Below are 17,727 nucleotides of genomic sequence, written 5' to 3' on the forward strand. Positions count from 1 at the left end.
GGGTTAGATAGTGGATGACTTTGGGGCTGCAGGTAGCTTAGTGTTTACAGCATTGGGCCAGTAACCGAAAGGTTCTGGATTGAATCCCTGAGCTGACTAGGTAAAAATCTGTAGTTCTGCTCCCGAACAAGGCAGTTGACCCACTGTTCCCTGGTAGGCCATCATTTAAAAAATAAAAATTATTAACTGACTTGCCTAGTTAAATGAATGAAATAAAAAAAGATAGCATTTAAGCGCAAATAAAAACAATGCCTCTGTATTTTTTGAAATCATGAGAAGTTTTTATCCACAACTTTTATATAACTCCATATATAAATTCAGAAAAGAATACAGACTATTTTGATTAGGTCAATTAAAATCCATAATCATATTTAAAAAAACATTTTCTCACAAACTATTATAGCAACTGCAGTAGGTTTATCTTCTTGTGCACTAGTGGCAACAATGCTTCATAATAACAAAAAACGGTATTATAAAAATTACCTTCTCTTGTGGCCTATACCATACCATATGCTATAATTATTGTGCAAGCTTGGATTTTCTTGTTGGATCACAACCAAATCATCACATCCCCTTGTGCTACATTTCGAGGGTGCTGTGCCTTTAAGAGTTTGCAACGCTCGTTGAATTCACAGCGCCGTCGCTGAAAGTTTTGAGGCAATGCAAGTAGAATACTCTGCTGTAGTTTGGATACCGAAGGAAGTGACGGGACTGAATGGGAGAAAAAAAAAGAAAAAATAATATGAGGATAAAAACAGAAAGCAGAATACGAAGCAACGTGCTGTGTGTACGATCAAGAGAGAGAGAGAGAGATAGAGATAGAGAGAGAGTGGGATACTACATCTCGCATGATTCTGATATGCATTTTGAAGTCGTGCGGGTCAAAGTTTTTTTTTTAGTTGTTACAAAGTAACGTTAGCTGTGAAATGAAAAGCAGAGATTGAATTCTTGATCGAGGTGGGTTTACCTACCTAACGTTACTGTATGCGTTTGACAATTCACCCGAGTCGCGTTAATGTTTGTACACAATCAAATCAATCACGGCATGAATTATAGCGTAAAGCATGGAAGACGAACAACTGGTTGGATTTCATATATATATATATTTTTTTACAAAGAATAGATTGCAAAGGGGCTGCTGTTGAAACTGAAATGCTACTAAATAATTCTATGTTAATATTGAATAGATACGGTTGGATTTCTCCTGGACTTTAGTATTTCTCCTCTGTCAAGTTCAGTTCTGCGTCTTCTGGAATGTTTGGGAGTTGTTTTCCACCGGTTTCAGCTCGAATAAATACATTTCTCTGGGCACTAATATTCTTAACAACGTTCGGACTTTGTTCAGAGCTGAAAGTTCGTGTTCGTTTAGCTGATGGACAAATCACAGAGGAAGTTCTAGAAGCAGACAGTGAAAAAGACTCCATCACACTTGAGTTCAAACAGGAAGATGGAACTCTCATAACGTTTGTCGCTGACTTCAAACAGGTGAGCGGTACCAAATGTGTTTTGCCCCACACCCTCATTGTTTTGTGTTGGGTTATTGCCCAATGACCACCTATGTTGCCAGCCTGATCAGCGGTAACACAGATGTTGAATGCAGGCTATTATACCTCCATGTAACTAATTTAGAAAACAGTACACCATAGCCTAATCGTGTTAGTCTAGCCTGTGTCATTTCAGTGCTGATGAGTTGACTCCCTGGTCATGGGCCCTCCTTCTCATGCTGGTAAATTCCTCAACATGCATGAGTGGATAATGTGAGGTGGCACAACAAACTGAATATTGAATTAGACTCTCACTTGTAAGGATCGGTTTAGGAATGCTATTCTTACTGTTTTGCAATACAACTCAACAATGTCTTTTACTCTGAGCCTGCTCAGTCCTATCAACACGGAAGGGCCTAGTCGGAGAGCAAGGGCATCCATCTACTCCAGTGGTTCACAAACTTGGTTGTGCCAGGGACCGGAAAGATATGGTCCTTCTTTCTTGCAGGACCAGTTACATTAAACAAATGGCTACATTAAAACTAGCACAAAATAAGCGACTAAGCCTAAACCAGTGTCCGCTAACCATAAGGGACCCGTCAGCAATATCTCCAGGACTGGTGCTGGTTCATGGGCCAGAGGTTGAGAAACACTGATCCACTCACTGCTTCAGTGTGACATGTGAACCAGCAAACATGCAGCCTGTTCTCCGGGTGCCTCTGGTCACTGTGCACTACTCTCAGACACAGACAAAAGGCATGCGTCTGTGATTGTTGCAGTCCCACAGAAACTGACAGCCTGGCAAGAAGTGAAGGGGGAGATTTTCTAGGATTAAGTGGGCATGTCTGACCTTTTTGATCTGTGGTTTGGTTCACAAATCAAATGGGAAATTTTGTGATTAAAAGAGGCCGGCATGTTGCCAAATCGGTAATGACACATCTGAGCACATCACACCATGGTGGTGAAGCCTGTTTAGCCAAATTAGCTACAGGCACAGGGCTCTTTCCTCTTGGTTTCCGCTCTGTTTGATCAGTTCCACTTGGAGGCCTGCCTCTCCATTCCGTTTACATGTGGTTCTCATTCAACTCTCTATCTCAAGTATTTATGGGAAGAATTTACTGCTCGGATCCGCATCTGGACAGGAAAGCTCTTAAACAGGGCATATCAAACAATGGGTAGCAGTAAATGGACAGAGTAGATCTATATGAATGGATTTGTTGCTGTAATGAGTTTGTTCACGGGACCAGCCAGCTAGGTGTGTAGATGCTGTTTTTATCAGTCATGGCCTCATGCCAAAATCCCCATGAGTTGGCATGGGTTGTGGGAACAGGAGTCCTGTAATCTATGGGATCAGTACAACTATGAGAATCGGAATGAGTCATTCCGTGATAAGAAGAGGGGGGGATGAACTGAAAATTTTACACGAACATGGACGCGTGGCGAAATGATATGGCTACCTAACAAACCACACCTCAATCTGTAGGAATGGATTATTCTTATTCCCCATTTGCATGAAAACAGCTGGAATGTGTATATTAATTTACCATGTTCAAGCAAGCACTTGACTCCAAAATGTAGCCCCTGATTCCCCAAAATGTAATTTGACTAAAAAGGGAGATGCAATTGCCAAAGTCTCTATACTAAAATCAAAAGACCACTGCTTTACGTTGAACTCCAATGTTGTGGCACATTCAGAATTACCCTGACGTAGCAGTTACGATAACAGAACTAGAGCCATCATAACATTGCTATTGCCAACCTGATAAGGTAATGATTACATTAAAACAAGTAGGGCAGGGTACCCCAACCGAATTTGGCCCGCTGGTGTTTTATTTTTTATATATAATGATTACGTGTGTGTGTGTTGTTGGACTGTAAAAACACCAGCAAATCAGCATTAAAAGTTATTTTAATTTTGGAAATCTGTTCCAAAGTATTCCCACGCATAATAGAGAGAGAAACAGTATATGATTGTGTACAAATGTAAGCAAGGTTTGAAATATTGATTTAGTTAAATATTATATCAGTTTGGGCTTCTTGCGGTCAATTTGCAGTTGACAAATTATTTGTAATTATGTTTCGGCCCCCTGACCATCCTCTCAAAAAAAGTTGATGATCCCTGAAGTAGGGCGTCCTATCCTAATTCTTGTATTTTTTAGTCTCTAGTCTAAGACGACCTAATATGAAAACAAGTGTACTGTTACCTTGACTGAAAAGCGAAACCTCCCCAGAGTTTCACTTCAGGGCACAACCTCACTCTCTAGCCCACGACACGGGTGGAATAAAATAGAGTTTCAGTCCTTCCTTTTCGAAGGCAATCAACTGGGAATGTCTCACATTTTTTAGGGGGAAAAATATCTTGGAATGGTCACGATGATGCAGGCCAGGCCCGCACACACTCATCAGTGAGAGAATGTTTGTGGTCTTTCCCAACAGTTTGAATGTGAACCACAAAACTAGCTTGGCTGTGTCCCAAAGGGCACCTTATTCCCTAAACGCTGATTATACCCTGTCCCCTCAAAACAGCTTTAATTTGTCGGGGCATGGACTCTACAAGGTGTTGAAAACGTTCCACAGGCATGCTGGCCCATGTTGACTCCAATGCTTCCCACAGTTGTCAAGTTGGCTGGATGTCCTTTGGGTGGTGGACCACTCTTGACATGGGGAAATACCCAGCAGGGTTGCAGTTCTTGACACAAACCGGTGCACCTGGCACCTACTATCATACCCCTTTCAAAGGCACTTAAATATCTTGCCCATTCGCACTCTGAATGGAACACATACGCAATCCATGTCTCAAGACTTATAAATCCTTCTTTAACCTGTCTCCTCAACTTCACCTACACTGATTGTAGTGGATTTAAGGGATCATATCTTTCACCTAGACTGACCAGGTGAACCCATCATGGAAAGAGCAGGTATTCTTAATTTTTTTGTATCCTCAGTGTATATAGGGAAAACACCAGGAGACAACAAACATACTATTTACACAAGGGAACATAATATTATTTACAGTACAGTTAAATTAGATCTTTAGATAGAGGATACAATATGTTTTTTTTTTTAAGCTGAACTTTGCTTTTTGCCGGAGTAACCTCTGGTGGCAGAGCATTCCACGATGACATGGCTCTATACATAACTGAGCAACGCATTAAATCTCTATTTTTGGTTTGGGTACTGTAACGAAACCATAGTGGCTTGTCTGGTGGGGTATGTACTCATATACACACACACACACACTAAAGTATACCCTGGTTCGAATCCAGGTTGTATCACATCCAGCTGTGATTTGGAGTCCCATAGGGTGGCGCACAATTGGCCCAGCGTCGTCCGGGTTTGGCTGGGGTAGGCCTAGGCCGCCATTGTAAATAAGAATTTGTTCTTAACTGACTTGTCTAGTTAAAGGTTACACACACACACTGACCAAAAAGTTATTTTGTTAGAGTTACGAATGTCCCCATTACCAGTAAAACATAATCAAAACCTATTTCTTTCACTTACTTGCTGTGCTGTTTCGTCGTTCATTTGTTCAGTCGTTTCATTCTCAACCAGGATTTCATCATGCATGTCAAGCAGTGAAGTTTCAGCTCTCTCTGTCCGTGGCTTCTCTTCCTCGGTGCACACTGTCACTGTGTCCGTTTCCATATTGCCCAGCTGTGTATGTAACATTTCACGTAAACCCTGTTTCTTGTCTGCCTCGAGGTAGCGGTCCTTGTACATAGCATCGAGCATGGTGGCGACACAGTAAAGAGAGAATGCCACCGACTCGCTTGTTCACAGCCTGTGTTGGCAGTTTTGTTGAGCAGGCGTTTCAATGCCATGACCAAGAGTATCACGTATTCTGCAGGCGCAGTTGATGAGCTTATTTCTCAAGTCAGTTGTTCGAGTGGAGCTAGCTAGCGTGTGCAAGTTTCAAACATGTTCTCAAGTGCCATTGAAATGGCAGCAGCGGTATGATAACCAGCATATTCATGAGCATGCAAAATGACTTTCCTCAGTACGAAATCCTCAATGACCCACTGTGCTATCGGACTTGGCATGCTCATGGGCTGATATTTTACTGGTCCAAATGTCAGTCGTGAAGCTAATTGCAGTGATGCTGTTACTGTGTGACTTCGGTAGGGCAACATTTGAAAAATAGCGCACTTGGTAGTATGTACCGGCGCTCGACCAATCAGTGAAAGCCAACATTGCCCACAACCGAGAACGGTTGATTGTCAAGGGCAATGATTTCCATTATCTTGGCGTTAATGGATTTTGCCTTTGAGTTCTCGCTGAAATGTTCTTACTCTTTTGAATGCCTGCTCGACTTGTTGACTGCTCGATCCACACAGCAGACATTGTGGGCTAGGTTAGGAAATCAAATCAAATCAAATCAAATTTTATTTGTCACATACACATGGTTAGCAGATGTTAATGCGAGTGTAGCGAAATGCTTGTGCTTCTAGTTCCGACAATGCAGTAATAACGAACAAGTAATCTAACTAACAATTCCAAAAAACTACTGTCTTATACACAGTGTAAGGGGATAAAGAATATGTACATAAGGATATATGAATGAGTGATGGTACAGAGCAGCATAGGCAAGACACAGTAGATGATATCGAGTACAGTATATACATATGAGATGAGTATGTAAACCAAGTGGCATAGTTAAAGTGGCTAGTGATACATGTATTACATAAGGATGCAGTCGATGATATAGAGTACAGTATATACGTATGCATATGAGATGAATAATGTAGGGTAAGTAACATTATATAAGGTAGCATTGTTTAAGTGGCTAGTGATATATTTACATCATTTCCCATCAATTCCCATTATTAAAGTGGCTGGAGTTGACATTGACAGTGTGTTGGCAGTAGCCACTCAATGTTAGTGGTGGCTGTTTAACAGTCTGATGGCCTTGAGATAGAAGCTGTTTTTCAGTCTCTCGGTCCCAGCTTTGATGCACCTGTACTGACCTCGCCTTCTGGATGATAGCGGGGTGAACAGGCAGTGGCTTGGGTGGTTGTCCTTGATGATCTTTATGGCCTTCCTGTAACATCGGGTGGTGTAGGTGTCCTGGAGGGCAGGTAGTTTGCCCCCGGTGATGCGTTGTGCAGACCTCACTACCCTCTGGAGAGCCTTACGGTTGAGGGTGGAGCAGTTGCCGTACCAGGCGGTGATACAGCCCGCCAGGATGCTCTCGATTGTGCATCTGTAGAAGTTTGTGAGTGCTTTTGGTGACAAGCTGAATTTCTTCAGCCTCCGGAGGTTGAAGAGGCGCTGCTGCGCCTTCTTCACGATGCTGTCTGTGTGAGTGGACCAATTCAGTTTGTCTGTGATGTGTATGCCGAGGAACTTAGAACTTGCTACCCTCTCCACTACTGTTCCATCGATGTGGATAGGGGGGTGTTCCCTCTGCTGTTTCCTGAAGTCCACAATCATCTCCTTAGTTTTGTTGACGTTGAGTGTGAGGTTATTTTCCTGACACCACACTCCGAGGGCCCTCACCTCCTCCCTGTAGGCCGTCTCGTCGTTGTTGGTAATCAAGCCTACCACTGTTGTGTCGTCCGCAAACTTGATGATTGAGTTGGAGGCGTGCGTGGCCACGCAGTCGTGGGTGAACAGGGAGTACAGGAGAGGGCTCAGAACGCACCCTTGTGGGGCCCCAGTGTTGAGGATTAGCGGGGAGGAGATGTTGTTGCCTACCCTCACCACCTGGGGGCGGCCCGTCAGGAAGTCCAGTACCCAGTTGCACAGGGCGGGGTCGAGACCCAGGGTCTCGAGCTTGATGACGAGCTTGAATGGTACTATGGTGTTGAATGCCGAGCTGTAGTCGATGAACAGCATTCTCACATAGGTATTCCTCTTGTCCAGATGGGTTAGGGCAGTGTGCAGTGTGGTTGAGATTGCATCGTCTGTGGACCTATTTGGGCGGTAAGCAAATTGGAGTGGGTCTAGGGTGTCAGGTAGGGTGGAGGTGATATGGTCCTTGACTAGTCTCTCAAAGCACTTCATGATGACGGATGTGAGTGCTACGGGCGGTAGTCGTTTAGCTCAGTTACCTTAGCTTTCTTGGGAACAGGAACAATGGTGGCCCTCTTGAAGCATGTGGGAACAGCAGACTGGTATAGGGATTGATTGACTATGTCCGTAAACACACCGGCGAGCTGGTCTGCGCATGCTCTGAGGGCGCGGCTGGGGATGCCGTCTGGGCCTGCAGCCTTGCGAGGGTTAACACGTTTAAATGTCTTACTCACCTCGGCTGCAGTGAAGGAGAGACCGCATGTTTTCATTGCAGGCCGTGTCAGTGGCACTGTATTGTCCTCAAAGCGGGCAAAAAGTTATTTAGTCTGCCTGGGAGCAAGACATCCTGGTCCGTGACTGGGCTGGATTTCTTCCTGTAGTCCGTGATTGACTGTAGACCCTGCCACATGCCTCTTGTGTCTGAGCCGTTGAATTGAGATTCCACTTTGTCTCTGTACTGACGCTTAGCTTGTTTAATAGCCTTGCGGAGGAATAGCTGCACTGTTTGTATTCAGTCATGTTACCAGACACCTTGCCCTGATTAAAAGCAGTGGTTCGCGCTTTCAGTTTCACACGAATGCTGCCATCAATCCACGGTTTCTGGTTAGGGAATGTTTTAATCGTTGCTATGGGAACGACATCTTCAACGCACGTTCTAATGAACTCGCACACCGAATCAGCGTATTCGTCAATGTTGTTATCTGACGCAATACGAAACATCTCCCAGTCCACGTGATGGAAGCAGTCTTGGAGGGCGGAGTCAGCTTGGTCAGACCAGCGTTGAACAGACCTCAGCGTGGGAGCCTCTTGTTTTAGTTTCTGTCTGTAGGCAGGGATCAACAAAATGGAGTCGTGGTCAGCTTTTCCTTATATGCGCCGCGGAAGTTAGAGTAACAATGATCCAAGGTCTTTCCACCCCTGGTTGCGCAATCGATATGCTGATAAAATTTAGGGAGTCTTGTTTTCAGATTAGCCTTGTTAAAATCCCCAGCTACAATGAATGCAGCCTCCGGATAAATCGTTTCCAGTTTGCAGAGAGTTAAATAAAGTTTGTTCAGAGCCATCGATGTGTCTGCTTGGGGGGGGATATATACGGCTGTGATTATAATCGAAGAGAATTCTCTTGGTAGATAATGCAGTCTACATTTGATTGTGAGGAATTCTAAATCAGGTGAACAGAAGGATTTGAGTTCCTGTATGTTTCTTTCATCACACCATGTCACGTTGGCCATAAGGCATACGCCCCCGCCCCTCTTCTTACCAGAAAGATGTTTGTTTCTGTCGGCGCGATGCGTGGAGAAACCCGCTGGCTGCACCGCCTCGGATAGCGTCTCTCCAGTGAGCCATGTTTCCGTGAAGCAAAGAACGTTACAGTCTCTGATGTCCCTCTGGAATGCTACCCTTGCTCGGATTTCATCAACCTTGTTGTCAAGAGACTGGACATTGGCAAGAAGAATGCTAGGGAGTGGTGCACGGTGTGCCCGTCTCCGGAGTCTGACCAGAAGACCGCCTCGTTTCCCTCTTTTTCGGAGTCGTTTTTGGGTCGCTGCATGGAATCCACTCCGTTGTCCTGTTTGTAAGGCAGAACACAGGATCCGCGTCGCGAAAAACATATTCTTGGTCGTACTGATGGTGAGTTGACGCTGATCTTATATTCAGTAGTTCTTCTCGACTGTATGTAATGAAACCTATGATGACCTGGGGTACTAATGTAAGAAATAACACGTAAAAAAACAAAAAACTGCATAGTTTCCTAGGAACGCGAAGCGAGGCGGCCATCTCTGTCGGCGCCGGAAGCACAAAAAAGGAATGCTGTGTTGCACGTGTAGTGCAACATTTTACGTGCCGTCATTACATCATGTGCCTGTACACTAACATTCAAAAGTATCGGGTCACTTAGAAATGTCCTTGTTTTTGAAAGAAAAGCACTTTTGTCCATTATTAAATAACATCAAATTGACCAGAAATAATACAGTGTAGACATTGTTAATGTTAAATTACTATTGCAGCTGGAAACGGCTGATTTAATGGAATATCTACATAGGCGTGCAGAAGCCCATTATCAGCAACCATCTGTTGTGTCTTTGGCATCATTCAATTTGAAGACTTATTTTATCAAATCAATTCTCTTATTACATGATTAAACTAATCATGTAAATGTAATTAACTAGGAAGTTGGGGCACTAAGGAAAATCTTGATTATAAAGTTATAATTTTCCTAATAACTTCAGATATTTAACATCTGCTCAATTAGGCTTCTAATTAATGAATTATTCTTTACCTCGTGTTAGTTTCATTCCAAACATTGTAAATGGTTGGTTATCTGCACGAGCTACAGGCTTTACTATGAGTTATCTATACATAAATTGTCTTAATCATTTATTTACTAACTAAGTAATAACAAAAATGCATAAACAAACACAGTAGATATGGTTACAATGAAATGATAGGGGAGGTTCCCTAGTGGACTAAGCCGATATGACGGCTTGGCGGACAAAGGGTGTGGACTGAGAAGGGTGGGAAAGACACTCACTATACAGTTGATAATTATATTAATTGAAATGCTTATCCTTTGCACTTGAACGATCACTCATTCCGGAATAATTGCAATCAATCAATATATTTACGCACCAGTCTGTCATCGTGGTCTCTGTTGGAATCGTCAGTCCCTTCTGTTGGAAAGATCATCCGAGCGTCTCTCTCTCTCTCTGCTTCCCTGAAGTCTTTCGTGGTTAGAATGGATACTTCAGAGTACCATTCAGAAATGTTCTTATAGAATAGATGTTTCGGCGTTTGTCGGTCTTCGCATCCCAGGTTGATATAATTTCTAGCTGCAGACTAGTAATTCATATCTAAGATTTGCTCTTATTCTGTCGGGATCGATAGTCTCAGTGTTTAACCATTTCCAGCCGTGTAGCCAATGCTCCACGTGGTATGGTTAGGAATTCAACAACCTTCGCTTAAACTGAGGTTTTTGTGGTCTAAACTCAACTTGTGCCCCCTCGGTGTCCATCGAGGTACGTGTGGTCTAAAGAAGATTTCTTCAGGAGGGTTTTTTTATTCGTAACAGTAGAAAAGGGCTGTTCCATGACGCTAGATCATGTCTGTGCTCACGGGGGTGGGCCCGATGACTTAGTTAACTTTAAGGAATACAATTCTTTAACATTAAATGTTTTGCATCATATTACATCATTTCACAAATGGTTTCATTTTTACTCGTTCATTTTATACAAGAATTAGATGCAAACACCCTAATTGAGAAATGTACATATTCAGAGATAGTCATGTGTGTTTCCTGCCCCCTCTGAGGTCACCAAATGAAACACACTCGTCATACGTTTAGGAGTTCGCCATGTGAAATCGTTTGTTCTCTCTGTCTCTTTCTGCATGGCCCGGGGGAGAGGGTCTCCTCCAGGAATTTACGACCTGAGATAAGTGTATGTGTGTGAGAGAATACCCAAAAAGGACCACATCATGACACATCACTCCTGTGTTTCAATGGCACGTTGTAAACTATTCCAAGTTTATAATTTTAAAAGGCTAATTGATCATTTGAAAACCCTTTTGCAATTGTTAGTACAGCTGAAAACGGTTGTGAGGATTTTAAAGAAGCAATAAAACTGGCCTTTAGACGAATTGAGTATCTGGAGCATCAGCATTTGTGGGTTTGATTACAGGCTCAAAATGGCCACCAGAAACAAATACCTTTCTTCTGAAACTCATCGGTCTATTCTTGTTCTGAGAAATGAGTTCCTCTGTGCAGTGTCTGTTCTTTTGCCCATTTTAATATTTTCTTTTTATTGGCCAGTCTGAGAAATGGCTTTTTCTCTGCAACTATTTAATACATTTTTGAATAAGGCTGTAACGTAATAAAATGTGGATAAAGACGAGGGTCTGAATACATTCGAAATGCATTGTATGTGTGACCGATACTATAATTGCTGCTTATTTGTCTCACACATACACACTGGTTGAGATGAGCAACAGATGTTGGGAATATACCTGACACACTATCACTTCAAATTTACTATGCCCCTGTACCAACAATGCCACGGTCGTGTGAATGGGAACATTAGCTCTCTCTTAAGTCTTTTATCGGTGTTCATAAATGTATTGTGTTTCACAACTCCCTCAGCCCTCCGGCTGTCTTATGTCTAGATATTCTCTCTTCAAAGAGAAGGTAATTATGAATACGCCCAAACAGTAAGCAACTCTTGGGATGAATAGAAATAAATCAATCACACACCCACTTGTTTGTAAAGAGCAGCGAGCACGGCGGTTAGCCTTTTATGAGCAGACTCCCATTGCGATATATCTCTGACCCGTATGGCGGCTGCCCATCCCTTTTTATATCCTTTCATAGCCATCGCATATCTCCCAGTAACCTTGGACAAGTAGTTGGAAACTTGAACAATAACTTGGACCCTGTTGCAGCACAATTACCATTGCACCTTTTTTTGTTTCCAACTTTTCATTATTATCTGGGTGGCTTACACGTTATTCGGTTGCTCATGTGGGAATTCTGTGAAATTTCTCTCAGCATTTCCTCGTGAACGTTGAAGTGGGGTTCGGTGTGCAATGCGTCCGAAGTCGACTCATTTACTAGATCTTATGCTCGACTGAGGCCATCCCACTTTGTCACTTGCACAAACTTGTCAGCCTTTTTTTTAACGGGCAAGCAGTGTCACCTTTTCCAGGAAATGTTGTTGTTTTAGGAGTGGATGCCATACAAGGTTAGAGCTCTTGGACCACAGGGGCCATCCAGTGAATCCATCCACTGCAGTTGTTTAAGGCCCCACGACTGCACTGCATATGGGAAGGATATGGACTCCAACTCCCACCATGTATTGATCCCTGTGTGGAAGATCTGCTCCACAGATAAGAAATGGGTAGTTGCTCAATACACAGGACCTGCAGGGCATTTCCTCAGAATATCTTTTAAGTTTAGCAGACAGTCAGCATGCACACTAAAGAGGGAGATGTGGAAGAAGAATGGTGTCTAGTTTCTTTCTCTTAAGACAAGCTGCTTTCTGACAGTAGCCTTGTTTTGGTGTGGCAAAATAATTTGGGCTACATTGTTATTCTAGGCCAAGTTTGCTGTTTTGGCGATTTTTAGCCTGCTGTTTTCAGAGCCTGTTCCCATTAATTTTTTTTGTTGCTGTAGCCAACTCACTCCTGTGGTTGTTGGCTACACAGCACGAACAGAGCCTTTCTCCCATACTCATTGTCCTCCACTCTGGGCTGCTCTCCCTGAGGACTGCCTCCTGGCCTCGTCCACTAGCGGATGTCTTTATTCTGCTCTGGGTCGCCAGGCAGATGTTGGGCTTTGAACACTGCTAATAATAAAAAAAGGTCTCCTGTCATTCCCACAGGCAGGAGGGGAAAGAGCAGGCAGGCACAGTAACGCCAAATACCTTTTGAACTTTTCGCAATCAAATGCTCCACAACACTAGACCTTTTTTTTAAATTGGATTTTTATGACAATGGATCTGGTTTCTGCTTGTTTTAGCCCATCTATATTCCCTTTTTGGACTGCAGCTCAACAAGGAAAGCAAGGCACCTTGTAGAATCAACACTAAGAGATATTTTCTATGTAATTTTCTATGTATGTAAAGTTTTAACTTTCTGGCTAACTGGTTTTCAATTGAAAGGATGGCAAGGCTGTTCAACCTGTCTTGGCACATTGTAGATCTTTTAGTTATTGAAAAAAAAAAATCAGCTTACTGAAGGAACGTTCGCCTCCAGCAACTGTTACAGGCATTGTACAGAAGAGTCGCAGTGCACACCTCTCCAAAAACGCTCTGTAGCTGCATCTTGTGGATGGCATTTAGGAGCTCTACAGGATGAAGACCATCTGAAAAAAGTGGCACCATATCGTCTTTAATGTAGCACTTCATTTTCAAATCCATATGTGAGGTCTTTGGTGTACTTGTTTCTCAATTTATGGCAAGATAACCACATTTTCTGTTACTTACATTTATGAAAATGACTGAATTGGTGTAAACTCCTCGCATATAGCTTCAATCGTGTGGAACCGCATGTCCAAATTACTGATTGAACTATCCAGAGCCACAAAACACTTGTGAAATCCAGTGTCTGACTTCTGTTAATTTGCTATGTCATCTTCAGTCTCATCAGGGAAACTCCTCTGCTCCTCTACACCAACTAAGTGTGCCAATCAGTGCACTGACATTTTAAAACATTAGATAACAAATGGGCTTGGACTCCTAGGAAATGAAAGGCTAATTTTCTGAATGTCAAATGAGAAGACATGTCTGTTCATTTTAGATCAATGCAACACACTCATTTTGTCAGGGATGTTGCTGAATGTTGGGTAAAATGCATAATTCTATATAATTATGTGGTCATATTTCTGCTTTTAGCAGATGGGCTTATTTTCTCATGTTTTCTCATAGCACTTGGCACATTTTAATTTAAAGCACAAATATGTAGTTTTGGTAAAAAGCTGAAGGATGTAAATGTAACCACTCAAATTCTTAAACCGCTATGGCTGCAAAGACAGACCATACATGATGTCATTTTATAATTTAAATTTATTTTATTATTATTTTATTTTTTACTAAATTGGAGTCAATCAATCTTATGTTTGGGCTCTGATGGGGTTTCATGAGGAATAAGTCTTATTTCAATAATCAATGGGTATAAATCATTAATTCAAATGGATGTACCAATCAGATTGCATTTTTATTACAGATTCTCCTGACTAGTGTACAAAACAAACTTTAGTTTAGGGGTATATTTAAACATGAAAATGCTTGAATAAAAATGACAAGCCATACAGTTGTTACAGTCCTATCACACAGATGTGTCAACGAGTTGAGTTATCTTTGTCATTTTAATTGTCAATCTTTTAGGTTTGGGCAGCTGTGGATACCACCAGTTGCAGTCTCTGACGTGCAAGGGAAGTAGAGTGGGCCAACAGGAAGGGTTACACACACTCCTCACCCATTAGCATTCCTGTTTGCGTCCCAAATGGCAGCCTATTCCCTACATAGTGCCCTGTGGGCCCTGGTCGGTGTACCATTTAGGACACAGCTCCTATCGATCGATTAGCTCTTTGGCCCTAGCCCCTTAGCTGTTTGAATCTGGACAACTATATCAGGTGGAGCTTCCATCATATTTTTTCCACCTTACAGATCAAGTCAAAGGGTTAGGGCCAGAGGTAAATGGTAGGGAGAGAATTGGAGCCGACTATCTATGCAAATTGATTTGAGGTGGCCAGTAGCTTGTGCCCAGTCACCATGTGCTGCTAAAGAACTTTGCCTTTGCTGACAAGGTATTTGCATAATGCACTGATTTAAAAAAACATGACCAACCCACTTGCCAGATTTTTAAAGTAGGATCTATCTTTTGATCGCTTAGGTTTCAATACACTCTCGCATGGTGCGTTGCTCTTGACATGGCTTATTTGCATTCTGTCATCATATGAGCAGGGGTACTGCCTTTTAGCCATTTTCTGACACCGCCCATCATTGGTTGCACATTTTCTCACTTATCATGTAACCTAATGTCTGTCTTCTCGAGCGCACAGTGTTGCTGTGGCAGTTAGGCCTGGGACTGGGAGGGTGCCAACCTAGTATGGCTTGGCACGGAGCTTCTGTTGCAGCCCAAAGTTAGGACTACTCCATGATCCTACTGGTGCTGTTGTATTTATAGAACAGAGGGTGTCCATCTTATTTGTTTTTAACAAATTATAGCCATTTTACCAGGTTAGTGAAACCACCCCAAAAATGCCATTAAATGGTTTTAAAATAAAGCGCAATTTAAAAAAAATATTTTTTTACAAGAAAAAAACACTTCCGTTTTTTCCTTTTATGAAGTTCACACACAGTAGGTCTCCAGCATACTTTAGAGCAGGATGTTAAATGTAACACATAGATGTTACCCAGTCTTAACACCCGCCATAACACAATGCTGGGGTTGGAGAAGCCTTGGCTGCATTACCATGTCCTCCCCTTGTACTACCCCCCTGCTGCTCTCTGCCTGGGTTCCTCCCCTATGATGTTGGTTTTAGAGGAGAAGAGCAGTGCTGCTTTCCTGTAATTACCCTGAGTGTGCTAGGAGCAGTCCCTCCGCTGGCTGTCTGGTTCTCCGCGGACTGTGTGTGTGTGAGACGTCAGGGAAGGGAGAGCTGATGAATGGGGGAGACAGGTCTGTGGCTTTGCTGTCCTCGGCTGGAACTTCTCTTTATGGCCTTGGGGCTGCAGCCAGATCTCTCGTTCGGTTGCCAACAGCAACAAAGTCGTGGTAAACCTTCCTTCCAACATCTTCATTTTTCTACTTTGTTCACATGAAGAGTATAATGAGATGATTCATCTTTTGAAGTTATGGGTGTTATAGTTTATTAAGAAGAACTCTTTGGCACCAATTTGACTGTAAATAAGCAGTGTTAGTGAAAGGAGACTGAATGTGAATTTATTTCCACATCTCTCATTCTAATGTGGTTTAGTGTGTAACAGTGCAGATGCAGAATGAAGGGTTCAGTTGTTTAACTTGCATTTCAACCTTGTTTCAAGCCTACTATACTGGTCCAAAACAGTATGGCACACCCTGTGACAAAACGTTTTAAAAATGGTCAATTAAAATCTTTCTTATTGGACAAGTCCAGGAAGTCCCTCACTGTTTCAATTGTTTTGTGTTCTTCCATATGGTGCATAATGAACACGACCTAGATCCTATGCAGTTACCCTGCCTCACAATCGGTCTCCCTCCTTCCCTCCCCTTCAGCATGTGAAGATCTTCCGGGCGCTCATCCTTGGGGAGCTGGAGAGGGGCCAGAGCCAGTACCAGGCCCTGTGCTTCATCTCGCACCTCAACCACAATGAGTTCATCCCCAGCGAGTCCATGGCCCGACTCAGACAGGTATGTGTCACCCACTGGGGTTCTAACCCGGATCTCGGGTGCTTCAAGGCTGTTAGTTGCTGAGTTAAAGGCCTTAACAGAAATATTCAGGTCTCAGGCAAGTTTAGTCAACGCATGAGAGTGGATCCAAACCTCCTCTGCTACACTAGTAGTACAGAGAAATGAACTTTCTGAGTTGCCTTGTTTGAATATGTTGAAAGTGTATCCTTCCTCTCCTTCAGGTAATCTCTGATCTAACATGATACTTGCTAGCAAGTGGTTCCTATGTAGCTTCCACCTATTCCTGCTATGTCAGATCAGTGATAACGCCAAAGGAAGGGTACAGGGAATAACAAATAATAAGGCCAGTGGGTACCCTTGCTGGGAGTGTGGGGGGAAGTGAATGAGCATTATCCCATTTGATAAATAAAGTGATCATGGTGACATGACTGACTTTGTCCTGCGGTCCACCAGAAAAACCCTCAATCCATTCGCACGGCGGAGGAGAGGCGGGGCCTGGACCAGCTGACCATGAACGTGGCAGTGAACCTGAGCCAGGCTTGGCAGCTCAGCAGCCACATCCACAACATGTGCAGCGAGGCCCGGGAGGCTATCTACACCCGGGAGAGGGACGTCAAACATTGGCTGGAGAGAGGTCAATAGAATGAATATGTGGGCACATCGTCACAGATTTGAATTGATTTTGGGCAACGTGACATATACAACAAAATGCACAATGTGGACCCAGAGGATATCGCTTGAAAGTATTAATTAAAACGCTTATTTCCAAAGTTGTCCTCAATGGTAAAAACAATAACACATAATGATTAAAATACAAGACAACATTACGAACAACCATAAATATTCATTTATATTGACGTCCTAAAAAGTGGCACTATTCACTGCACTTCTCCCTAACCTTAAAGATCAACCATATTAAAACAATCTATTTTTTATTGGTTTTTTATTTCAGCTTTATTTAACCAGGTAGGCAAGTTGAGAACAAGTTCTCATTTACAACTGCGACCTGGCCAAGATAAAGCAAAGCAGTTCGACACATATAACAACAGAGTTACACATGGAGTAAAACAAACCTACAGTCAATAATACAGTAGAAAAATAAGTCTATATACAATGTGAGCAAATGAGGTGAGAAGGGAGGTAAAGGCAATAAAAAGGCCATGGTGGCAAAGTAAATACAATATAGCAATTAAAACACTGGAATGGTAGATTTGACAGTAGATGAGTGTGCAAAGTAGAAATACTGGGGTGCAAAGGAGCAAAATAAATACAGTAGGGGAAGCGGTAGTTGTTTGGGCTATTTATAGATGGGCTATGTACAGGTGCAGTGATCTGTGAGCTGCTCTGA

The 17,727-nt window shown here is 42.8% G+C and overlaps 1 protein-coding gene across 1 annotated transcript in view; it reads left to right on the top strand.

Annotated features, from left to right (window-relative positions):
- The first annotated feature begins 646 nt into the window (after positions 1 to 646).
- oafa (OAF homolog a (Drosophila)) overlaps positions 647 to 17,727 on the top strand; it is a 30,538-nt gene continuing 13,457 nt past the window's right edge. The window contains exons 1-3 of the mRNA XM_024442090.2: positions 647 to 1,485; positions 16,245 to 16,379; positions 16,833 to 17,013. Coding sequence (XP_024297858.1) covers positions 1,255 to 1,485; positions 16,245 to 16,379; positions 16,833 to 17,013 — 547 coding nt within the window. The 5' untranslated portion in view covers positions 647 to 1,254. The remainder of the gene's footprint in view (positions 1,486 to 16,244; positions 16,380 to 16,832; positions 17,014 to 17,727) is intronic.

Source organism: Oncorhynchus tshawytscha, linkage group LG13 (genome assembly GCF_018296145.1).
Source record: "Oncorhynchus tshawytscha isolate Ot180627B linkage group LG13, Otsh_v2.0, whole genome shotgun sequence".
NCBI lineage: Eukaryota > Metazoa > Chordata > Actinopteri > Salmoniformes > Salmonidae > Oncorhynchus > Oncorhynchus tshawytscha.